Source organism: Anguilla anguilla, chromosome 6 (assembly GCF_013347855.1).
Source record: "Anguilla anguilla isolate fAngAng1 chromosome 6, fAngAng1.pri, whole genome shotgun sequence".
Classification (NCBI taxonomy): Eukaryota; Metazoa; Chordata; class Actinopteri; order Anguilliformes; family Anguillidae; genus Anguilla; species Anguilla anguilla.
In genome coordinates this window covers 51592503-51618445 of record NC_049206.1, presented here as the reverse complement: position 1 = coordinate 51618445, position 25943 = coordinate 51592503, and the positions used below count along the sequence as shown (strand labels likewise).

The following is a 25943-nucleotide window of genomic DNA, read 5'->3' as shown; positions in this document are numbered from 1 at the left end:
GCTTCTCTCAGCGCGCACCCTGCTGTGGATATGGAACGTGCCCGCGTGATGTCACTGCCGAGGGGGTAACTATGCTCGCACTGGAACTGAATATATACATGAATGACAATGACAGGGATCCCAGCTCTCAAAGTTCTCCCCATGGATAGTCTATTTATTTTCAGATTTTGAGTACAAAGCCAATACTCTTGTTCATCACCATTTGTTTTGCATACTAGGTAAGTGAGAGTCAATTTTGGATATTTGGCATTTCTGATCTTAAATGAACCGCGTCTATTTGCGTGCTTCTTGGATAGCTAGCCATAATGTGTAGCTAAGTTACATGGTCAGTTGTAGCAAGCCACTGTGGCTTTTGTTATGGCATTGCTATTTATTTGAATAATGTAATTAATGGTATTCTGCAACAACTGTCGGTGTCTTGTCGTGTAGGGTCGTGTGGAATTGATGAGTTATTTATTTTGTGCGGTTGGCAGATTTTTACATTGTTTTTTTGCCTAGTTTACCAATGGCATCGAACACAAAGCATACGATATATGTCTATTTGCAATACGTGAACGATGATTGTCTTTAAATAACGCAGGTAGCTATCACAATGGACGAATTAACCAACTACCAAAACCGTCAACGTAGATAAGCGCAAGCTTGACTGAGTAAATGCAAATCATGTATGTTAACTGCCCACAGAAATGTGTTGGCTTCACAAGGAGCTAATTATTTATTTTCTCGCTTTATGAAGAAACGGAACAGTTATCTTGTCTGTCCTACATGGCGAAGCTGTTTATCTTGCTCCCCCAGGTTTAAGTCTACCGTAATTATGGAATGGAAACTTTTGATAATAAACCCCGTTCGGAATTAGTGAGGTACATTTCTTGACTTGTATTAGTTAACCTTGTTGCTGCAGTATCAACAGACTTATTTATATATTCAAAATAAAGTCTAGTACTATCTCTAGCAAAAGTGTACCACATTTTTATTTATAAAGGAGTCATAAAAAATAATAATAATAATCATTTAGAACATCATCAACTCAATAATGATAACATTATATATGTTACATATGATTGTCTCTATATTATTATTATTATTATTATTATTATTTAATTTCATGTGCTTGTGTGTAATTGAAATATCATCTTGTTAGTGAAAACAGCTGAAGTAAACTGTAAGACTATAAGCTGTGGTTTTCATTTGGCCAGAAACAGAAAAAAAAAACATCTAGCATAGAACAAGAAGGATGGATTTACTTTTGACGTGTTTATCCACCAGTGAATATATTCTATTTTTATTTGCCAGATCCTTCCTGTTGCTAAGAAGGTAATCTTTAATCGTGTTTAGTCACACTCTCAATTGACTCATTTTAGAACTTCACATCCACTGTGAGAGCTGAAGTTGCTCTGGACTGCTTGGCCCTTCATTGTTTGTGCTCTGCTTGGCTGAATAAGGGTCCACCCTCCTCATCTCAGTACCCTCTTCCCACCAACACTTCAATCAGCACAGAACCCCTCCCTAATTTTAAAAGATGACCAGTCTATTTTTAACCATGTCTTTGAAAAGGAATACATCATTAAATGTAAAAGTCCTCTCTCACGAGGATGCACAGTACTTGAAGAACTGTGCACATAGCCTGTGGTGAAAGGATAATGTAGCTCACATCGTGATCAGCACTTTGATGATTTATCTGCTGAAGTGTGATGTGCTGGACAAATACATTTCCCTTGACGTCTGAAATGCAGTGCAAATGTTTGCTTTCTGGAGTAGATGTCAATATGGCAATTACGGATGGTCTGCGGGAATTGCAGATTGCAGATTCATTTCAAAGCCAGTTTGGATATGGGACGGGGCCTCATATTGAATAAAGCACATCAGCTTATCAGATGACAGTTTATAGTTTATAACCAGATGCTTTCATGTCAGTGATTGCAGTGAGTATTTTACTGTCATATAACATTATTCTCTATAATGTAATTCTCTCTCTCTATCTCTCTCTCTCTAAATGGGCTAAAGTCAGATGCAGATTCGTTATTTATCATTATTTTCATATCACAGTACCTTGTGATTAATTGGCTGCTATGAATGTGTTAAAATGGCGACGCCTGTTTCCTCGTTATTTTAACACATTCATTGCAGCCAGTTTCACGCGTGGTGCTGTCACATCACATTTGCATTAACATTTCCCTCTCTCTCTCTCTCTCTCTCACACACACACACTCTCTCTCTCCCCCCCCTCTTGCTCTCTTAAGTGAGGTGCAGATTTATTTTTCATTATTAGCATGTAGCAGTCACAAGCTTGTAACTGGCAGCGATGTATGTGTTAAAATGGTGAACATTTGATCAGGACCAACACACAGGTGTTACAAAATCGCCATTCGTTTCCATGGCGTGGGTCACAACAGCAGGGTCAGATGCTGGTTTCATGCAATGCATATTTTGGTTTCAGAAAGGCCATTATTATTATTATCATTTTATCAGTTGTCTGAACCAGAGCAGCTTTAAAATGGTGTTATACCAGTTATCAAGAAGTGCAACATTTGCAGCTGCTGTGAGATCATTAACTCAATAACAGGGCCGTGGCCACAGCGTCTCCAGTAATCGCCGTGTTTGGCAAAGGTGGCGCTTTAATAGCTCACTCACAGTTCGGTCTGGCTTTTCACAATTAGTGGGGCCTGTTTTTAATTACAATAATTAGCCATTGTTTGTGCGTGAACGGAGCGCTTCCAGCGTTTTAAATGATGGAAACTATTACTGTCCATTTAACATAAGGTTCAAGGCCAGTAGTAAGGAGTACACAACTGCTTAAAGTAACTGGATTTTTAATCAATGAGCGGTCATTACAGTTGTTATCTACCACTGTAGGTATTTTCTTAAGCATACCCAATTTAAATTTCTTACTGTGCTTGCAGAATGGGCTAGTATTCAGAGCAGATACATGGACTCAGAAACCATGGGAATTCTTTATGAGGAGGAATGCAGCAACCATGATCTGAATTTGAATGATTCAGGAAGTGAACAAAAATAGAAACACATGTTTCTGATAGTGAAGAGTTCTGGTGGTTTGTAGCGGAGAGGGACACTTTTGCTGGTACGGTTTAGAGGCACTCAAACCCAAAGAAGGCGAGGTCAAAGTCAAGGTCAAAGTCAACTGTTCTAAGTGATTGTCTGTTAAAGCATTTCTTTTCTACAGAGTGGAATGTCTTCTAAGGTTACAATATCCCCGACCACAAAGCATGAGTAGTCAATGGTTAGAGGAGCATGATGCTGACATAATAGAATTGTCAACGCCTCCTCATTCACCATGTTTGAAACCAATTAAACATTTATAGGATTTTCTGGAAAGACATCTGAGACCGTGGCTCTGGTCCAGTCTGTTTAAAGATATGCCCTCACGCACTTGCGCTCGCCACGTACACTTAGGGAATCCCTTTACAGTCTGGAAGTTCACTCATATTGACTGCAGTCCAGTCCATTAACAATGCAAGGGAAGAATGTGGAATTATCCCTTCCTCTCTCAATATCGCACAAGGGAACGAGGCTACAAAACTGCAGACTCTAGGCAGCGAAATTGCACAGAATCCTTTGCGACTGTTTATTTCTGTGGAGGTTAACCTGTTATCTGCTTGGAGAAACCCTGCACAAAATGGATAAACTGCTCACAAGTGAAATTATTTTTAATAATGCAAATAGGAACAATGAAAGGATTACATTGGTTTTGTGATTTACATGGTTTGTGGGTTTTGTGGTTATCTCTAGCTAATCGTTTGATGTTATGTTTAGAATGCATTGGAAAAGATTTGCTGCACTGGCACCCCAATAGAGCTGGTCATTATTGCTGGATGATATCTTCAGAAGTTTCTTGAACACTGCTTACTTTGTGCTTTGCATTTTAATTAGCAAGGCCATTTGCTTTTTTTTATACATGTGTTATCGGCAATTCTAATTTGTAACTATGAGCTACAGCAATGTGCGCAGACCAGATTTGCTGTGACGTTGTATGGTTTGATGAAAAGCTTGCACAGGGGCATTGTTTGTGTGGTAATTGTGATGGGATTAATCTCAAAACAAGAGAGAAGGGCCACCAGGCCAGGCAGATGTTTTCAGCAAACAGAAGGCAGTGACAAACAAGGTCAGTCACAAACAAGGGATGGTGATGCTTAATTTGTTGTGATCCTCCAAAAAATAATCTTGGAATGGTACTTGGGCTAGCAGCTGCTGTATCTAATTGCACATGGGGAAAAAAGCGGTAGAATTTTAGCTGCACTTGTTTCTGCAGTCACATCACTTCTTTCATATGCTCTAAAATGTAAACGTTGAGCACTTAATTCCAAAAACCAAACACGCTGAGGAAGAAAGAGAAGGCTGGCCTGCGTACCGTGGGGTGGTTCGGATAAAAGGCAGATAGAGGCTTTTAAGATACACGACTCTCCTTATCTGAAGCCTACAAAGCAAGGCCTTTCATAAGGGATATCTGAGGAGATCAGCTGGACAAATGGCAGCAATATAGCAGGGTTAGAAACATTGGGCTTTCATTTGCAGAACTCTGAAGGAAAGCCAGTTCCAGTCGGGCTTGATTCTTTATCTGAGGGTTCTTCAAGGCATCTGCCAGCGTATTTGGCGGATTCGGCGGATTCTGGGCTGCTATTTCACAGGGGAGGTCCCGAGAGGGGTTCTCACTCTGATTTTCTCTCCTACGGTTTAGCTCATCCTCATTCGGCTCCGGTAATTGGATCTCTGGATGCCGTGGGGTCACGGCACTTATTGTACGTCGCTTTGGATGAAAGCGTCCGCCAAATAAAACGTAATGCGATGTAACGCAATGCTAAAGGTACTCATGCTCTCTGTGTCAAATCGATGAAGTAGCCTAATCATGTATCCACCCTCTTTGAACAAGGCAACCAGAAAGTGGTATTGAAATATTGAATCCCGTCACTTTGTTTATGTCTGAATTGAAAATGTGCAGAGAACAACCTCCTTCGTTTAAATTCAACAATAATCCAGTGGAAGCACACTCATCTTGTGTCATTTCAATTTGTGGTTTTTAATCAGCATAACACAGGAATCTACATAATTATCCATTTGCTACCTTTTTTGGCTCTTAGTGAATAAAACATTTCCTTGGTCAGTGCGTAATAGATCGTCAGTAGCAGGTTTTACAGTAAAAGTACATGAGTGTTGCAGTACAGTACCCTGTACTGTGATTGTGTCAGATTTTTTTTCTGGATTTCAGCTCGGAGTGTAGTTGTTTCTATGGATCCAGTTCCAGACGTGATCGTTAGACGTTTCGCCCGCTGTGATCCACATTATAGCTGAGCTGTTCCTTTTCTCCAGGCCTTTCCCCGTTCAGCTGCCTTTGTTTAACGGCACCTGGGGTCATCAGCAAGCTGTTCATTACAGATGAGCGAGCCCTGGAGCTTGAAGTGACTGTGCAGAATCACAGCCACATGACATCATCTTGAACTGAAGTGCAGTGTCGTATTCTTTCCCGTTTTTTTAAACACACACACACACACACGGACACACTCACACACATATTGGCACACACATGGACACACACACACACACATACACGCACACACACACTTAAAAAAAAATAAAATATAAATATAGAAGTACAGATGTTGAACATGTATATCCGTGCAATTTTGCGTATGTAATACATTTCTGGGAGAACATGATATAACACAGAGTGGAAGCCTGTCATTAGGTTAGGTCCTATATGAAGCACTTCAGTAGGGAAACGTGAATCAGGTAAACCCAGGACCCTAATGCCTGTATTTCATAGTCCGTATGTTCACGATGTGAGTCAGCGGTGAAGGGGCGGTTCAGCCTCAGCCTGAGGCTGATGATAAGGCACTGCGCTCTAAAACGCTGAAAGGGACCGGTATTTTCTGCCAGTCTCGCCCTTTTGAAGGCTAAGAATGGGGGGCGGTAAAATTGCAAAGACCCTGCTGTGCTATCTTATATCAGCGGATTTGAGCGAACCATAGCTGAAGCTAAATATAAACCTGGTCAATCTGGAATCTAATTCCTCCTACTTTTATCCTTGGATGTACTACAGTGAAATGGTGGAGGGAAGCTCTTTGTAAACAAAATAACAAAAAAAAAAGAAACAGTACATGCCTATTTTGTTTTGTTTACTGTACAAAGCTCTTATTGAATTGCATATATACTCTTTTATTTGCACATTTACATTTGTGTATCATGTGAATAAAGTTTTCAATTCAGCACTCAAGGATTTTATAATCCACTGGGAATCCTCTTGACTGCTAAATATGAATTATTAATTCCCTTCCACGGCCTACCAGCCTGGATCATCAGGATTGCCTTAAATATAAATATAATTATGAACATGGTGTACAGATTCCAATAGTAGTTCCCACTTGTTCTGCATAGGCTATGTAGGTTATTTTATTCATGATATAAAGTCATGCATTTTCTTTGAACATTATTTTAGCTTGTGTTTGGCCAGGATGATCTGAAACATGGGTTCAAAGGTTAATGATGGACCATGGCAAATGAAAACATAGGAAAATAAAGTATTGTCATGTGGAAGAATACAATGTTGTGTTTGTGTGTGTGCGCGCATGTGTGTGTGTGTGTGTGTGTTGAGGAGAGTGGGGTTGGCTCTATTTAGGATTTTCCCATAAAAATTCATGTTAATACTGTCTGCCATTTTCAAATAAGTGTTTTTGAGTGGTCCCCTCACCTCCATCCATTTGCGCTCAGAGTGTTGTGAAAGAACACAATGTGTTTTCATAGCTTTTATATAATTTTGAAGCTGCTTTGACTGTATTTCATTCGGCTCAGGGTCAAGCCTCCGGGATTGTCCAAGAAGGTGATGTAAATGCCTGCACTTCGCTATGGATGGCTTTTCAGGAGGGTCGACCCCTCCCCCCACCTCGCTTGAATTTCTCTCCTTTTTGAGGTGCTCGTAAATCTTTTCAAGGTGATGCTTTGCAGAGGTCTAGGGAGGCAATCTCAGAATCCAGACTGCAACAGAAATTGAGTGGCCACCCTGATAGGTATGACATTGCGTTGTTGGGCATTACACCTCTCATCTAACGTTCGCCACTCTTCCAGGCTGTGGAAACCATTTTAAACAAAAAAGCGAGTCCGGACAAGCCTGGTTGAGTTGAAAGGCTCATTCTCCTAATCAAATACTCTTATATTCTTTTGCTAAAATGCACTTTCCATTTCCATTATATTTTAAGCTGTGCAGTTTTATGGTGTGGTATATATGCTATGTGTTTGAGGAAAGCATTTTTTTATTCACCCTAACTGTTTGGGGTGGCTAATATTGTGAAATTGCATGCCTAAATTGCATCCAGAAATGGTGTATAACTGGTTCTGTTCATAACTCCTGCACGTAGGAGGGCATGATAAGACCTGATGTAGGCTTTGCATAAGTAACACGATTGTTGTTATCTCCTTTTAGCTGGGTTAGCTAGTCTGCTGGCTAATTGTTTCTGCTTCCTTCAGTCTACTAAAGTTGCTCCCATTGTTTTAAAGTCCTTTTTTGAATGTTTCATACCTAAGCCTGTGTATGTACATCATGAAAAACACCGCATTTATCCTGCCAGCTTAAAGGCCTGCTGGCAAAATGGCACTCAGGTTAGTTTCTGTTCCCCAATTACAGCTCAGTGTACTTCTCTTCCCTTACTGTTTTGATTACTTCAGCAGCCTTAGTTCCCCAAGTCGTTACGCTGATTGTCTTCTTTTTTTTTCTTCTCCTTTTTCACTTTGCTCATTTTATGTCTTAGTACAGCGAAACAAATAAAGGGGCACACATGCGTTTCGTTCCAAATGTTATCGCGGCAACGGCACTCCACAGTCCACTCTGGTGGTAATTCACGTCAAAACTCTGGAGCACTGCCCAATGCTACGTTTGGAACCAGGCCGAGTTGGTGCCATCCACTGTATAGGCCACACTCATGCATGACCTAGTTAGTGAATCAAGATGCACAGAGTTCTGTTAGCCAATATTGAGTCCTTAACCACATTTGCACAAAGACATTCTACTTCCTCCACCAGTCAACATTAGTTTGTCTTTCATTTGTATTTGCTGCCAAAAGGCTGATAAGTGTTTCCCCTTCAACATTTCAAAAGATTTTCACAACTGGCCATGCTTGATTTTAATAGGTGTAAGAATCCGTTAATTCTAGTAAATATGAATATGAATGTGTTGCTAAATGTGAAACTGCAGGATGATTCAGAAGCACGTGCTTGCTTTCTGCACTTCAGAGTACCCAGAGATGCACATTTGACTGTCCTGTTCAAAATAATTTCTGATAACCTTGTGGGATTTTCTTTAGCTTTTGCGGTTTCAATAAAATGGTTTGGCTTTGTGAAGAACTCTATTGAAACTGGTGAAGGTGAGAGCTGAAAGGGAATACAATGCTGTCATTATATAATAGAATATCTCTATCGGCAGAGTAGAGATGTTTATTTTTCTTTTATCTTTTTTTTTAACCACAGAATGTACAGTACGCTTATATGTCAGTACATTCAGGCATATTGAGATATTTATTATGACAATTTAATGGCGTTTCAGTGTTTGCATTGCTTTTGCCTAAAAGTGATGCTTATTATTCCTGTGTTCTACTCAGTGTTTTGCCATAACTTGCACATGCAGAGAAGATGACATTTTATTTTTATGTGCTTTGTGCTTTGTGTTGCAGTAAAGCAAAGTAGTGTAATAATTATTCATTGTTTTTGATTATGATTGTGGGCTGTGCTAATTACTGCTGATAAAAATCATGCGTAATTATGATCATCCTTTATGATATGCCAATGATGAGTAGACAGTATGGGGGCTTTCATAATATAAAACATTGTGGGATAAGATTTTATCTTGGGTTTGTAAAAGCCATGGGTATTTATCATATTCATTTCTATTTACATTAATTAAATTTGGATATTAATTAGAATGTATCAGTAAGCCCAAATACAGTGCATACATGATTGCCGAAATGTATAAAACAAATAATTTACTGCTCACTTATTAATGTTTAAAACACTTCTAAGCGACATAAATATATATGACAATCATTGGAAAGCACATGATGTATATGCCTCTTCGTATGATATTTGTAGATGTCCTTTTTGATGTTATTATTTTGGACCCATAGGAATATGGGTACCGTTAGAATACATTGGGATTTAAGCATTTTTATTAGCCACTGCTGCATGCTTTCTACTTTGTACGTAAATTTAACGTATGTTATACACAGACTAGCAGGGAGTCATGTTTGTTTAGGAGACAAGCAGTAAAGACCTCAGATCAATAGGGAAGCAATCGATCTGTACAAGGGGGATGGTGATTCCATGAATCATGTCTAATCTGTGTTGTTCCCACAGCCCACTGCCATTGGCTTTGTTCCATGGCCGCCCACCCCATCTCTATCGTTCCTTACTGATGTCGGCTCAGCTATAAATAGGTCAGGATTAAAACCCTTCATCCGGCTAAACTGAGGTTCCTCTTCAACTCTCCTAAATATGTTGTTTTTTCTCCCTTCTCCTCCTGCTCCTCCTCTCTCTCTCTCTCTACTGATAAGTAAATCAGTTCAATAAGAAGTCATTGGATACCTCAAGTACCACTTTTTTAAACGTGAAAGATAAATATTTCCAGTATGCAGATGTGAAGGAATAGACAGATGTATCTTAGAACCAGCCTGCGTGAGACTTTTGTATGATAGAAGAGTTTAAGCGGAATTCTGCCATTTGACTGAATTCATGCATCAAGTAGGCGGCCGATTGGATGTTTGACATTTGAGTGACAGCAACAGCAAACACTGTGAGCAATGTCCTCTGGGTAGCACAAACCAAAGAAGGCCAGCGTCTCCAAATATAGCTACATTTTGAAGCTGGCTAGCGCAAATTATGGAAGCAATCTTCATAATCAACCATCATTGTAAAGTCTGTGCTTTTAAAAAAGAAAAAAAGAGAAATATTGTGACTTCCCCCTACAGCAGTTGCTGCAAATATGATGTTCAGCAGTCAGCATACCATGATTAAGCAGGAAATGGCTGTCACAATCTCTTAAAGTAACCCAGTAAATATAGCATTCTTGGTACAATAATGTTGACATTGTTCATGATTAATTAGTATTTGTCTTTTGTTTCTCCATTCACAGTTTGCATCCTTCTCTGCCATATAATCATTTTATAATATTAATTAGCCTTGTTATTTTTACATGTATTGATTTGCTGTGTGGCTCCAATTCCCCACTCTATTATTATTATTATTATTTTTAGGTCAAGTGTAATAATTAGACCATATTATTTCTGCTGCAGGTTAATGAATTGTGTGGCATTTCCATTTGTTGCAGTTACAGGCCAGCACATCATTAATTCCCTGGCAGTCTTGCTCAGACCTTCATTTTCTTTTGTTGACAGCTGTGAGAACTCCATTCATGCTGAATTTTTGGTATCTGGTGCTACTACACAGTCCCTTAATGTATACAGTGGGGAGGTAGACTGAGGTCAGGTTCCCTGTGCTGACGCAGTTATACCCAGCCGGGAGAGGGGGCCCTGCTGTGTTTGGTAGGAGTGATCAGTCACCCTGCTTTCATCTGAACGGAACTCACTGGGATCAGTGGGCGCTAACCCCCCCCCCCCCCAGACCGTTTCTGTCTGTCAGTCTTTCCAAACGATGAAAATGAGTGGCTGTGTGAAAACAGTGCGGCCTGTCTAAACTTTGATTAGTTGCATTGCATAATTGAATATAGGATATAGCTGCCAGCGCTGCAGTTGGGGCGGGGGTGGGGGGTAGGTGGGCAACTGGGACACTGTCCCAGGCTCAGGCCTGAGGGGGGCCCTGGATATGGGGAGTAGCTGTATTTCATTTGTCACAAAATATGTATGAGGGTGGGGGGGGGGGGGGGGGGGGGTCCTCCCAATATATTTTGTCAGGGGCTTGAGAATTCATAGCTGTGGCCCTGATAGCCGCCATAGTGTTTGTTCACTTGCATTCATATAAATCCAAGTTTGACAGAGCCTGAGCTCTCAGGGAAGTGGAAGTGAGGTGGGGGGGAGGGGGTCTGTGTGTGTGTGTGTGTGTGTGGGGGGGGGGGGGCGGTTCTGGCCGTGTTGTGGCTGTAATGTCTAATCCGTGAGTGCAGGGTACATTAGGGGGCTCATCCACTCACCTGCGTCTCCGGTGTGTGAGCTGTGGATGGCTGCTGTGTGCATTTCCATCACTCCTCTCCTCACAATGGGAGGCAAATGATGGAAATAATGGAAAATGACGATGGGTGGCCCAAAATAGCAGGTGCCCCATTATTTAGAAGTTTCGACAGCTCAAGTGCCAGTGGTTTATCATCAGTACCCGATTCTCATTTTTATTCATCAAAAATACGGCCATATAGAGACCAGGAGCCAGTCTATATCTGTCCTTAAACTTAACTAATTTGCAAATAAAGGTGATACTTTTCTCAGCACGAGGACAATTATTGTCATTAATATTGGCGATTACAAAACTGGCAAAAATGATTGCACTGAAAAAGGTAGGGACAAATGCTGAGTCATTCCGGTTCCAGAGTTGTATGCTTCCTCACTGAGAACTATGAAATAAGCACCTGTGTACATGGTAAAACTTTAAAAGCGTATGTCAAACGATTCTGCGAAACACGTATGGCAATAAGTGTCAAATTTTAAATAGTGCAAATATCTTGTCAATTTTGAAAGCACACAGTGTCTTAACACTTGGGCCTAAATGTTTTGAAATACAGTTTTACAGTTGAGCACTGAGACACATGTCATACATTCAGGTATTATCATTGTCACTCAAATGCATTATGATTTGTAATTCTCCCTACTGCTTATGCTGAAGATGGTGATGATTACAATATCACTTTCTCAAAGCTAATAAGCCATATGGCCTTCCTGCACTGTAGGCCTATGCATATGTATTTTTTTTTTATAGTAGAGGAGGAATTACTATTATTTTAGAAAGGGATATTATAATCATTGTCATCATCATCATTGGCAGAATCATATTTTATTTTAATGACAATGTTATTATTTGAATGTTCATTATGCGTCTGACTGCTCAACTGTAAAACTCTTTCAAAACATTTCAGCGTTAATACACTGTACACTTTCAAAACTGACAATATATTAGCACTATGTATAATTGGACACTTATTGTTATATACGAGTAACTGAATCGTTTGACGTATGCTCTTTGCCAAAGTGCTTTTAAAATGGCAGAGCAAGGAAAGGTGGCATGATATAAAGTAATGCTAGGAAAGGTTCCCTTTAATATGTTTCCACAAAGTGTACAGTTTTTCTCCTCTCACTGCTGAACTGCTCAGGAGAGCGCAGGCAAAGTGCTCAGTACCAACCACTGCAACTTATTCTGCCACAGTTCACAAGCCAGCCTCACGACATGAGTCTGAGGAAGACACTTAATGTGCAACTCAATGGACCAGCAGGGATAGCTGGTGCATGATGAGATGCTTTCAGCCCAGCTGCCTGGTCCAGCCAATCGTGCATGACCCTTTGGGGCTCCTGGCAACAGTTTGCACTGGTACCATCCATGTTCAATACCAGACAGGGAGGCCCATCTATGTACAAGTATGATGTCTTAAAGAGATTGATTACTACCTGAGGTTTTTTTTTTTAGGTTTTGGTGTATGGTTTCGTTTGGCCAAAACAGCTTTTCTACACAATTAAGGATAGCTTAGATATGAGGTTTGTGGTCTAAAGCGACAAAAACTATTTCCTATGGTATAAATGCAACAAAATGAATCGATTCATATGTATAGCCCCCGGAAACATAACATGTATTTTCTAGCTCTACACCAAAACCCCTCAATGCCTGTGTTCTATTGCCATTATAAAGCCAGCTGGTGGTCAGAAACATCTGTGACATCTCTGAGTATTCTTCATTACAACAACACCATGTGGGCCAGTTGAAACATGCAGTAAACCTCAAATAACATCTGAAGACCCTAGAAAGTGAACCATGGACAGCCCAGCAGCCCTGTTGTTTTGTCATGAAACTGGGCGTGGGTGTACCTGTGCCCCTTTGTGTCCTAAGCCCACAGACTATTGTGAGATTAGAATTCTGCTCTGCTGCATTGTGAGGTTCTGCTCTTTCATCGTACACTTTTCACAGACCTATTGGACACTTGTCTATTTAACCGCAGAGGCTGAAGCATAAAGGTTCGCGTCAGCTTCGTGGTCCGCGGCTGTGTGGCTTCAACGCACCGTATGCATGTGCTGACAAATGTAGGCGATCCGCAGGGCATGAAGGGCAGCGTAAGCTTGGGTAATCACCGGTTTTGCATGCCGTGGGTTCCCCTTTCAAGTCTCTGCCACTGAATAAATTAGCATTCGTCCTAGCTTCGCCTTTCAAAATCCTAAGGGAGAGGAAAAAAGAGAACCTGCTACTCGTTTACTGTCCTGAGACTGGATCATCTGTCAACACCTGTGGGGCGACATAGCTCAGGAGGTAAGACTGATTGTCTGGCAGTCGGAGGGTTGCCGGTTCAAACCCCGCCCTGGGCATGTCGAAGTGTCCTTGAGCAAGACACCTAACCCCTAACTGCTCTGGCGAATGAGAGGCATCAATTGTAAAGCGCTTTGGATAAAAGTGCTATATAAATGCAGTCCATTTACCATTTACCTGTATGTGGCCAAATAATGTAGTTACTGCAGTCTACATTCTTTTGACTAATATTGCCTATGGATAGAAACTCTTCTAACTAGTCATGCATTTGGGGAAGTGGTGCTTGACTGTTTTTTTAAGCAGTTCAAGAAAGCAAATAGAAAATATAAGATTTCAAATGATTTTGAAATCAGTCAAATTTGACCCAAAGACCCAGGTGGGATAACTGTGCAATCAACAGCTCTAATTGGTCAATTAATGGCTGCATCCAACTGCTTGGATACAGACTTGTTGTTACCTGTCACTGCTGTTCTCTTTAAGAAGTGGCACCAAGCAAACCTGGGCACATTCTCCTATTAGCTTTGTCATTGGGATCTCTCGAACAGGGTGTTAAACAAAGCTTGGTTATTAAATCCCTTCAATTCAAAGGCTCAGGCTCATATTTCACAGCTCACAGACAAAGCCTCCTGTAGCTTGCTGCTATCCACAAGTCAGTGCCTCACGATCATTTATTAAATTCATCTCACATCTGATTTACATCACAATCACATCTCACATCAAAATCAACTTTAAATTCAAGTCAACTTCAATTCACTACTCCCTTTTTCAGTGGTAAAATTTTTTTTTTTTTTTTACATGACCAGTCATCACCACTGCAGTTGCTGAGGTAAGCCTGAAGCAAAAACACCCTGAAAAGAAAACCATTTTTGAATCTCCTGACCCATAGCGGGGAAGAACATGAACAGAGCCACGTAACAAGAACAAGCACTGAATCAGAAAGAACAGACAGCCCTTGTGTTATTGACTCCAGCTCTTTTGATGGAAATAAATACTTGTCTTTCTAAAGATTTCTAAAGGAAGGCTCCGGTAATGGACAATATGGGTCGCTTCCTTGACATAAAAGTAGAGGCCTGCCTTTGTTGGCGGGCAGTGGAGAACAGAGCAGGCATATTATAGCCTCAGAGCGCCGCGTGTAGTCGTGCTCTCGCCCTCTCCCTGTCTGATGCGTTACTGTTCCTCCGAGGGAGGGAAAGCCATCTGCGAGATTGCAGGACTGCGTCGCTGCAGCCTGACGCCATTCCCCGGAACATATGGTCACTTCGCGCACGCACCAGTTTTAAGCCAACGGGGAAACCGGCAAGACATATGGTTGCGCAAATCTGCTTGGTCATTTTACGCAAACTGGGGAAGTGATAGAATGAATGATAAGAAAAGAGTGTGACAAATAAGAATTCCACGTTCATGATTATTTGTGGCTTGTTTCTCAAAACTGTATTGTAATTTATTTTGTTTGGCCCAGTATATGCACTACTAATACTCAGTTGCTTTAGTATTTAAACAGTAGCATTAAACAGGTGTTGCCTAGCCTACGTTCCTTCACTCACACTGAAATAGTTAACAAACATAAATGTAGCATGTCCGGTGCTCATTATGAAAATAACACGAAGGCTTAAAATATGTTTAGTTACTTAAAGCACGTTGACTTAAAAGAGTGGTGTGCAATGAATCAATTATGCCTGATGTAATGTACATGAGCAGAAAACAGCAGGATGCTTTTAGAGCTAATTTGTGGACGGTGTATTGCTTTATCTCTGTAATGTATTCCGTTAGTGATAAACATCAAAGGCTGCAACATTACAAGTCCCTGCATGTTCTGCAGGAGTACATTTCAAGGTCAGCGCCATCTGGACGTTAATAAATTGCAGAGGTTGAGGTTTTAGCCGAGAAGAAAATTCAGTTCAGCTGCGGTTGAAAAGAGCAGGGGGAAGTGCCTACTGCTGTTCTTAGAGACAATCATACACAGTAAAGCATTTGATAAAATGCACTAAGTTTGAATTACTTCAATATTGTTTGCATGGTTGTTTATTTCATATATGCCTGTTACATCTACCTTGCATTTCAGCAAGGTTCAAATTTTAGAAAAGTATTGGCATTTCTTAATAAAACAAAGTAAATTAATTTAAAACCCAGTGTACATATACACATTACGTGGTAATCGTGAATTGAACATTGGGTAGTTGTGCTTTAAAGCTAGCCATCAATTATATTGTCGTATGATTGGCTATTTCAGCAATTGAAATAGCCAATCACTGATATTACAGTTCACTTTGCCTCTCCTTACACTCATATGCCCTTGTTTGGGCAAAGCATTTTGTAATGGATACATGAGGATAGCATGACTACATTCGTAAAAGGATCCGCATTCATTTTTCATGTCCATTTTTCCAGTAAGATCAGGCCAAAGATTCAAGGTTCTCTGCATGCAGCCTTCTTCAGCGAAATGGTGTTACATGTCGACGCCAACCATCTACCCCATTATAAAACATCGCCGCAGGGGTGCAGGTTAATTAGAGAGGGATTGCCAATCACAATCTCTATTTTTAGTCTGCTAAAGAGTATTTAGCTCGCGGCAGCCTATCCAGAACAGCTTAACAATTTATACATTGAGAATATAAGTGAACTGCACTTTTGTTTCAGGATTCATAAAATCCTTACAGATGTGTGTGGAACAAAATAATTTTGCAAACTGATGTTGTCAATATGAATGTATTGAATGGTAAAATTATGCGTTTCTTTATATATCACAAATTGTCATCTTCAAGGATGGTCTATTTTGGAAACTGTTCCACTGTTCCTGGCTCGGTGTCATTCTTTGATGCTTGGAGGTTATGTCTATTTTTAGGTTTGTACTTCCTGGTTATCTAGCAGGAGGTGTTAATGGAATTACTATTAATCTCCATATTAATCCTCAGGCTAATGACTCATATGATGAAAAGCTTAATTAGTACCTTATCCAAATGTTGAGGCTACAGAGATGCCTTGTGGACAATCAGCAGACTGTATTTTGTTGAACATGTTTGAGATTCATCTTGGGTCTGATCATAACAAAGATAAGAGTTATTTAGCTGCATTTAAAAGCCGAGCCAGCCTGACTCTTAATGGAACATGTTTCAGCCCTCTTTTAAAAGAAATGTCTTTCATTAGGAGCAAGAGCAAGTGTTTGCACTTGCAGCCTTGCACAACTGAATATTGGAATTTATTATTAGCGTATCAACAGCCATACCACCTTATAGTCCTACAGTACAGGTGGCGGAGAGATTTGGATTCTCACACCGGGATAAGTTTTGGTTATGCCGAAATGTTTTTATTAATTTCTGCTTACCAGACACTCTTACCCAGAGTGACGTAAATAGCTTAAATGCAGCATACATTTATACTGTATGTCTTTCTTATGCAGTTCAGGTTAAGCACCTCAATGAAGGTAGGAGTTGTAGTACTGTGTAAGTGTGGACGTACTGTGGAAGAAGCATCCCAACTTCCTCCCTGTACATCTTACTCAGATCCAGGCTTACCTGGACATCTAAATCTAGCCGGGCTCAAAGTAGACTGCCCTTGGGTGTACTGGCTACAAGAGGAAGTGCGTGTAAAAGGGGAGATACTGGCGGATGTGCAGATGGGCTCTGACTCATGGAAAAACAAGGCATCCACTTCTGGCGGCAGTGTAATATTGAGCCTCGCATTCAAACGCTCGCAAGCTGTTGTCTCTTGGCTCTCTCACCTGTGGACTCCCTAGCCGTGCTTCCACCGCCATCTTCTCCCTCTCAGCTGAAGGGAATGACTCAAACGGTGCCAAGATGATGCCGGCTCCAGAACGCCCTGCGCCCAACGATCGAAGGATTCTCCGCACATAACCTTGCGCGACCGTGAAAAAGCGCAGTGAGCGTGTGCGCTGGGAAGGAGAACGGTTCAGAATTCAGAGCCATTAGTAAAATGCTTTACGCCTCACAAGATGATCTCAGAAAATGGAGTGCAGAGAGAGAGGGGGTGATTCATTAGCAGCAGACACCCATGTCCGCGGCACCCTACAATGCACAAGGTAATTGTGGTAACTGATGGATGAGAAAATAAATCCAGATTAAAAACCACATTTGAATGATTCGACACAATATTACACGTGCTGAAACAGAAATACAGTTAATCAGCGAGCAATTAGATACAGTTCAGAGTTGTAAATATGACAATTGGGGAGCAGGGGAAAAATCCAGGTGTTGCTTGAAGGGGACAGGATTTAAGGGACAGAATTTAAGGTAATAAGTGATTATGCAGTTATAATATTGGCTGGCTCCAGAAAGAAAGGGGTGGATGAAATGATCTACCAATAGTCTTATTTTACAGGAGAGATGAAGTACAGGAAAACATGACAAATTTACGGTGAAAAGAAGGAAAATTCATTACTGCAACCCTAAAATCAATGGAGGGAATACAGTAATACACATTGTATGTATTGTATATTGTATGTGAAATATTGCATATTGTATGTGTGTATGTGTGCATGTATTTTTGTATGTATGCATGCATGTATAAATATTGCTACATGCACATGTATATATGATGTATACAGGTATACAAGGCCTAAAGAAAGTGGTAAAAATCTTGCAGAAATGTTTAAGCAGAACTAAAGCTACCCTCAAAGCCTTCTATTACAGAAGGCTTTCAAACAGTAAAAAAAGATCATCTTTTATCACCTGCTGGTTCTGCTGACTGCAGATACAACAGATAAAATATGGAGGCTCTATAAAGGGAATTTTAGATAGCAGGATGTGTCTCAGGGCCAGAGGATTATATTAATTTATTTAGCTATTTGCACTCCTCCAGAGGGACTGACAAGGCTGCGATGGCAAGTGACATATAGCTGTGTATCACGGATTGGTCCAAATAAGAGAGTTTGGAGAAAAATAGTGTGATCAGGATAACAGTTGTAGAAAAACAATGGGTAGAAATAACAAATCAAAGCAATTGACTGCAAATGCAGAGAATAAAGGACCATGCATGGGTCCTTGGGGAACACCTGTTTGAGGGGGTTAGATATATCCTCCCTAACTAACTTGGTAAGGAGACATTGAGGCCATTGTATGCTCTGCACAGTGAGCAGCTGTATTGTAAGCCTGTTGCAGTATATTGTAAAAGCACAAATTTATAAAGTGCCCTGCTGAAACCACACATTACTTACCCACATCTATCTGTCAGTGAAAACCCACTTTCCCCACTGCCATGAATAATCCATCAGAGGGAATGCTCAAAAGCACATTTTCCCATGGGGCGAATTTTGGATCTGCTGAATTGTCCAAGGACAAAAATAAAACATGACATATCGTGCGTAACACTGACAGCACCACGCTTGATATTATTATGAGTCAGGTACATCTGAAAGCGGGGATGCTGTGACAGTTCGATATGTCACAAATGTTCCCCTGAATCAGTGCCGGCTTGCAAGTGAACAGCGGCTCGCTCGGTGCAAATTTGAATGCTGTCGATTGCAAGTCACTGTCAGGGCCGGCCCAGGCATCGTTTCACATGGAGGCGCTAATACACAGAGTAAGCAAAGCCACTCAGAGCAGGCCGGAGTCCTGCTGCTTTCAGGTTTCCTTCATATGGATTTCATACTTCGGGTGGGGCGACTCTCCTTTTGAAGTTATGACTCCAATTAGACAAATGGAAGGTGAAGCAGAATTTTAAAATGACCAGACTCTCTAAGACTGAAGTTGCCCTTCCCTGGTACATATGATCAAAGCAGACCCTTGAGATCTCTCTTGGTTCTCATCCATTGTATTGTCAGGGGTATTAAAGAGGAACAGGCCCGAAAACTGCTACTGTGACAGAGGATTGAAAGAGAATAATTCTAATTTCCTTTTTGCTTTTTGCATCGATACTTTATTAAAAGTCATGCTGTTCTACATGCAGTAATTGATTACTCAGTTGTGATAGTGCTCTGACTTTGTGTGCAGCCATACAATTAATGCCAACAAAGAAATCTTAATGTATTCGAAATGGAAAGGGAAGAAAAGACTTTCTGAAATGGTGACTGCATATCACGGTTGCCATCGTCCTATTGTCCTTTTTAATCACAGGAAAAAGAGCCCTCTGCTGGCCAAAATGATCTGATAAACAGCGAGTAACCAATAAAGTCATTTCTGCATTCGTGAAGAAAAATCCATTTAATTGACGTTTGGATTCCGCGGTGCAAAGGGCATGCTCTAATTGGAATAGCATTTTGGTGAAGGGGGACGCTGGAGGATACATGAAACAAACCTATCCGGCTAAGTCACATAATTTACCATAGCTGTACTGCACCCGGTATATTGATTAGAGCCGGTGGATGAAAAATGTCTCTCTCACAGTCAGTAAAATATCCTTCATCGCTGGATCATTATAACAAAGGTCATTTATATTTTTCGCCATGATCAGTTTTGAACTGTGGACTGTGGCTGAGTGACTTGTAACCCCAACAGAATACAAGGAGAGATGCTGTGAAATTTATCACGGGCGCCATGGAGACCGGAACGAAAATGTTTGCCTCGTGGTGTGGAAAGGAAGGTATATTAGGTTTGGATTGACAGAATAAGGTTGCTGTTCCTTTTTATTATGTTTTTATGAATCCAAGTTGATACAAGATTGATTTTTCTCACAGTCTGTTTAAAGGCATGACATGAGAAGTGCATGGGGTGCGTATCAAGGGTCTGAGTGCTTAAATCATGCCTGATCGTTTTTTTTTGTGATTTTTTGCAGTGTCTGCTTTCTATGTGTATGTCATTTTTACAGCACATGCAACTATGTACAAAGCAGCAGGGGAAAGTAGCTTCATACAGTATAAATCTGATTGTGTCGCTTCTGATCGGGTACAGTTCTGACCTTCCTGCCACCCCAGGCAAGATTGTGGAGCGGGGGGTGGGGGGGTAGGGGGGTGGTGTTGGTGGGTAATGGGGGTGGACTGCCTACTCTCGACTATCATGGGTGCAAGCATGTATTTTTATTTTTTTTACCCCCTTCATTTGGTACCCTGCAGATGAATAGCGCCCTAGGAAACTGCCTTGTCCATGCAGAGAACTAACCCTGATTCTGATTCTGAAAGTCCTTAAAGGCTCCTGAACCAATCCTAACTTTCAAGCATGAATTTTTTTTCATGAAATTACATTTTGTAATAATGGTTGTTAGTCATCTTTATTCAAATTTATTTAAATAACTATGGGTTCAAGGTATCAGTCCCTCAAAGCTGAGTCACCAAAAAAAATAATAATAATAACATGTTAGCTGCCCTTGGGCTGCCATGTCAGAATAATGCCAGCACATACTGTAACAAAGCGTGTTCTCTTCCAGGCGAGGCTATGAGGAGAGGGCCCAGCGATGACTGATGTGGAGCCTGTTGTCACCGATTTCGCAGCGACAGGGAGGACCGGGCGACGAAACGCCCTTCCCGATATCCTAGGGTCCACCGCTGGGGCCGGCACCGCCGACCTTCCAGACAAGCTGGCCCAGCTGTCCGTCAGTGGTAAATACAGCAGCTCCGCTTCGGCACAGGGATGAGAAACATTAAAGGAGCCCCGAGGTCTCTTTCAGCGGGCCCTGTAAATTCCGAAATGAGGAGAACGTGCTCCTATGACCACATTTCTTATCCAAAAAGCTGTGCGGCTGAGTGTCCAGCGAATGCGCGCACAGTGGAGTTCATGAAAGCATCAAACAATAGGAGTTAATAGCTTCATTATGAAATCAGTTGATTCCAACCAATTGAAGGTGCGTGGAAGTCGAAATTGCTTTGGCTGCTTCGGCTCAGTCCGATTTTAATGACCCCGTTCGATTGAGGATTGAATCACTTCAGTGTGCGTTTGGCACAAGTTTTGGCGACGGCGAATCCGATCGTGTTTTTAAACCGCAGGGGATTTGTTCAGTGGAAAACTACAAAGGTTTCTAGAAACACAGCATTTAAAGTAACTGCCAGATAAACCTTTGTTCCGATTCATTTGAACTTTAAAGTTTGCGGAGCCGTTCAAAGGAACCAAGGCAGCACGGTACAAAGCAGAATACAGAACAGCTTTTCAGCTCCCCTCTTCAGAGAATGGCCCTGAATCACTGTGGCACGATTCCCATTTTAAATCAAAGGAAGTTAAGGGCGTGTGGCGGTGTATAATCCACAGCTGGGCTAGGAGATGGGAGCGTTGGGTGGGGTTTTTTTTCCCCTCAGGTCGCTCCTCCCGTACAGTTAGCAGTCCTGCACTCGTGACCAAATCCGCTCCCGTTAGCGACCCCTGCCAGTTACACCCGCCGCCCACCGCGTGGCACACAACGACACCTCACAGCAGGGGTCCTCACCCTTATCCAGAAAGGGCCGGTGTGGGGGCGGGCTTTCGTTCCTACCAAGCAGTTAACTGATTCGACTAATCAACCACTAGAGTGTTTGCTTAGGACCTTGATTAGTAGAATCAGGTGTGTTACTGCCTGATTGGAACAAAAGTCTGCACCCAGTCACCCAGTCTGTGTATATCCCTCATGTTATGGTGATCAACAAGTGGAACGTCACACTCTTTGTGATTTGATGGGGAATGGTACAAGTATTCGGTATTCCTGTGCTGTGTTTGAATTCCGCAGTGAATAGCCACACAGCAGCATATAGTATAAATCAGTCACAGTAGCTACCAGCTTGATCTGTCATTCGTCCCAGCATTCAGAACCTCACCTATTACTGGATAAGTGACGTCTCATCGCTGATTCAATGTATATACAGGACCCACCACTTTATTTACCCCATCACTCGTGGGGTGTTTGCGCACTGGGCGACGAACCAAACAGTGGAGTGTTTTATCATGAGATCAGCTTTTCCTGAGGAGTTTGTGCTGGGAGCTCTGGTCCCTGAAGAACCTCCCCAAAAACAGGATGTGCTGCGTGGGAAATTAGTGATGTAGAAAAGTGTGCCATTTTAGAGCCTATAGGCATATCTAAGCTGAGCAGTAGGTCTGTATCACTGTATGTTTTATTATTATTGTTACATTGCAGTTTTAGGTGTTTCTATATACACACTCTGCGCTAATTGCTGTTCTCATATTGCCATCTTACTGTATTTCACCAATTGTTCGTTTTGTTTATGTGACTCATTAGAACTGTGCTTAGGTTGTAGGAATATGCTATACAAATAAAAATGATGACTTTATTTGTATTATTGTTGTGATGATTATACACAGTAATAATATAATAATAATAACAATAATAATAATAATAATAATAATAATAATAATTCCACTCACAGGTAATGGGGAAAAAGACAGAATTGTATCTCTGTGTGCTCAGCAGATGACAGCGAGCAGGGTGCAGAGGGGTCAGCGGCGGAAGCTTCCGGAAGCTCAGACGACAAGGAGAAGGCGGAGGGAACGTAATGGCCTGAGGGCGCCCGGCGAGCTAAGCCTGTGACCCCACCCGAAAAAACAAGAGACCCATGGGCCTCCTCCTCACCACCACCACCCCCCCCCCACTTCCCCCCTCCCCCCAAAAATCTCATTGACCAGACAACTGTAACCTACACGTGCAGTGCTATGCAACATCGCCAACAGCTGCAGCTGAATCCAGGCTCCGGACAACGGGAGGCTGTTGTTTTCGCTTGTTGCAGTCAAGCTGCGGGATGTCAGTCAACACACAGTCGATAAAACACCTGGATAGACGTAACTCGGAGATGGCTTCGATCCGTCTTTCCGCCCGTTACCGTGTGCCGCAAACCAACCGAGAGACCAGTGCCAGAGTAGCGCCATGCGTGGAAGTGTGCAGCGTTCTTTCTGTAGGTGAGAGAGGGGAGTTCTCCCATGTGACAGGTGTAGCATTCCCCCACTTGACAGGTGTTGCAAGAAAAAGCGTTTTCGCCGAATGTCGACTCGTAGTTGCAGCAATGTCTATTTTTGCACAACAAAGGTATAAACATTCCTTTTGGTGACGTGAATACAGTTTTTATCTTATACTTGTGGTTAATCTGTGTGCTTCAATAAGACCTCTACCTTGTGTGTTTTATACTGTCAAATATCCATAATTAATTATTATTACTGACAGAAAGTTGTTTAAAGTATATGGTAGTTTCCCCCCCCCCCCCCAGTACTTGTTAAAGTGTTTACATTCTGTTTGCAACTAAAGGCATCACTTTAGTGCCCATCAACTCTTATAAAGGTTATGCTCCATGTGCTGCAGTGTTGTCAATACTTGTCAGATCTAACTGTGTGAAACAGTCCGTGACTATTGGGTCAGCTGTAGTTTGTTGTCATCGTACAAGAAGAAAGGATAAAGGACCATCCAAGTTCCTCAATGGACCGTGGACCATATTATGGTTATGAACAACCATTAGACGAGTAGGATGGAACAGATTTTCTGGATTCAGTGTATTTATTTTTTTAATTGTTGAATCTAATTACTTTTTACAGTGTGTTGCAATAACAAACCTACAGATTTTCCTCTGGTTGTTAACTTGGCCATGCTGTTACTAGAATGATATTGTCTGTTGTAAGTTACACATGAAATACCAGGTGTAAAAAATAAATCCTGTACTTAGTTTTCTTTAAGTTTGTGTGCCTATTTTTGTCTTGATAGCGTTCATTGTTTTGACCAGCAGAGGGCACCACATATTTCAAGATTCCAGATCAATTGAACAAACATCATTTCTCTTGGTTTTAAGCTTGTACACATAATCCTACCACCCAACCAACAATACATATGCCTTGATGTAATTAAATCTGCAATAGTCTACACATTTAAAAATAAAACCAAAATGTAGATTATTCCTTGATTAGGATTAATGGAAATAGTTTGCCTTTAATAAAGTCTGTCAGTGTAGTCTTTCAAAGAGCACCCTGGGGTAATCAGGAAAGTTCATTTTATTAAAAGACCTGGATACAAACCATTTTCTTCTGTGACTAAATGCACAATTTAAACAGTACATTGAGCGGGAAAGGCTAATACGCCCATTACAATATATCTCTTAAATCTATTTAGGAAAGGAACTGGGCTTGTATCCTAAATGCTGCAGGTCAGATTCCTAGGTAGATCACCATCGTTGTCCCCTTGAGCTATATCCAGCTGTATAACTGATAATATGTAAAAAATGCAAAGGTTGTGCAACAGCGTCTGCTAAATGCCCCTGATGCAATGTAAACATGTCCACCACAATAACTCTACAAAGAAAAGTACACCAGTCCCATCAACTGTTGTGCAATTGAAATGTTTTATTATTATTATAATTATCACAAATATGAATGTGCATAAAGATATTCACAATAAGGGGACTGAGAATTGTTTCTAGGTCTTTGCAATATAATTTCATACACAGTTGTATGCGTTTGGCACGAGCAAACTTTATGGCAGTTTCCTGTATATTGATTTATTTAGTAACTGGAAGATGCACTTCAAATGAATATCAATTGCGTGTTCAGTGACATTAAATATTTTGGAAAAAGTGTAACAAATCGTGCTACAGTACACTTTTTTCTACTGTGTTTCATGTAGTTTCATGAGTGAGCAAGCAGTGTGAATAGCTTCTGCAAACACTCCTCTGACATATTTGTTGACTCTCAGGCCTGCAACTGAATTCTGCTCAAGAAAAATGAAGAAAATTCCAGTTAAGTGCAGGAATGCACACAGCCATGAAATGCATGTTTCCGAACATATGGCGTGTTTCTTTCTTGCTCATGTAACTGAGCATATTTGTTCTTGCATTTTTTAAGTGTTGTTTTCTGTGTGCTTTTGCATCATCTATCATCCTGACAAATACCCAGCAAAAGTAAAAACACATATCATGTTGCAAAATGTTTTTAAAATAGCTATTTGGTTATTGGGAGATAGTAAAATGGCTTGTGGATGCTACTGCCTTCCCTTGCATTAACTGTACATTACATACGTTGAACATGGTAGATGGGCCTAGACTCCATGACAATAGCAGATATTTCAAACCAGAATTCCAAGCCGTACAATGCCCTGCATTATCAATCTAATCAAATGCCCATATGACTATTGTCAAATCCCCAATCAAGCTGTACCTCGTGCTTCAATAATGGTATCTTTGGACTGAGTCAAGTGACAGAATTGAATTCCAGTTGGCTTCTTTCAAGAAACTGGGAGATCAGCCCTGACTTTAAGGTCACAGCAAGGCACAGCAAAACACAAAATTCACACCCAAAACATTGAGTCCTTGTATGAGTATGGCAAAGATTTCTACCCTTGAATACACTGCAGCGCAATAATGTTAACATCTGCCCTCTGCATTTATTTACTTATCAATCAATCAATAAATATTGGGAAGTAGTTTTGAATCAATTTCTGTGTTCATATATGTTGTGGCTGTAGGACAATCTACTTTTTCCAAGTTGAAGTGACTTTTCTGTACATTTATAGCTGTAGGTCTGAGGTAGGTACCTGAGTCCCTACCTCACATATGATGATTTTGCTGATAGTAACGGCTGTCGTTGTTGTTACAAGGCTGAAAGGCTATCATAACCCCAATCAATCATAGATGTTCTTGTAAGAAAACAGTGTTCGGT

The 25943-nt window shown here is 41.1% G+C and overlaps 1 protein-coding gene across 4 annotated transcripts; it reads left to right on the top strand.

The window, feature by feature from the left end:
- The first annotated feature begins 54 nt into the window (after positions 1-54).
- pkib (protein kinase (cAMP-dependent, catalytic) inhibitor beta) lies at positions 55-23972 on the top strand. Of its 4 annotated transcripts, XM_035421945.1 has the most exons (4): positions 55-218; positions 19896-19980; positions 20761-20932; positions 22723-23972. In XM_035421945.1, exons 3-4 carry the CDS (start codon positions 20788-20790, stop codon positions 22806-22808), a joined length of 231 nt encoding a protein of 76 aa, XP_035277836.1. In that variant the 5' UTR covers positions 55-218; positions 19896-19980; positions 20761-20787; the 3' UTR covers positions 22809-23972. The 4 variants fall into 4 exon arrangements, with proteins under 4 accessions (XP_035277836.1, XP_035277838.1, XP_035277835.1 ...); XM_035421947.1 differs by lacking the exon at positions 19896-19980 and having other exon boundaries at positions 58-218; positions 22726-23972; XM_035421944.1 differs by lacking the exon at positions 19896-19980 and having other exon boundaries at positions 62-218.
- Positions 23973-25943: the final 1971 nt, after the last annotated feature.

Coding starts and splice junctions, on each gene's coding strand:
- pkib (XM_035421945.1), top strand. CDS start 20,788: ATGACTGATGTGGAGCCTGTTGTCACCGATTTCGCAGCGACAGGGAGG. Junction 20,933..22,722: donor GGCCCAGCTGTCCGTCAGTG/GTAAATACAGCA, acceptor CTGTGTGCTCAG/CAGATGACAGCGAGCAGGGT.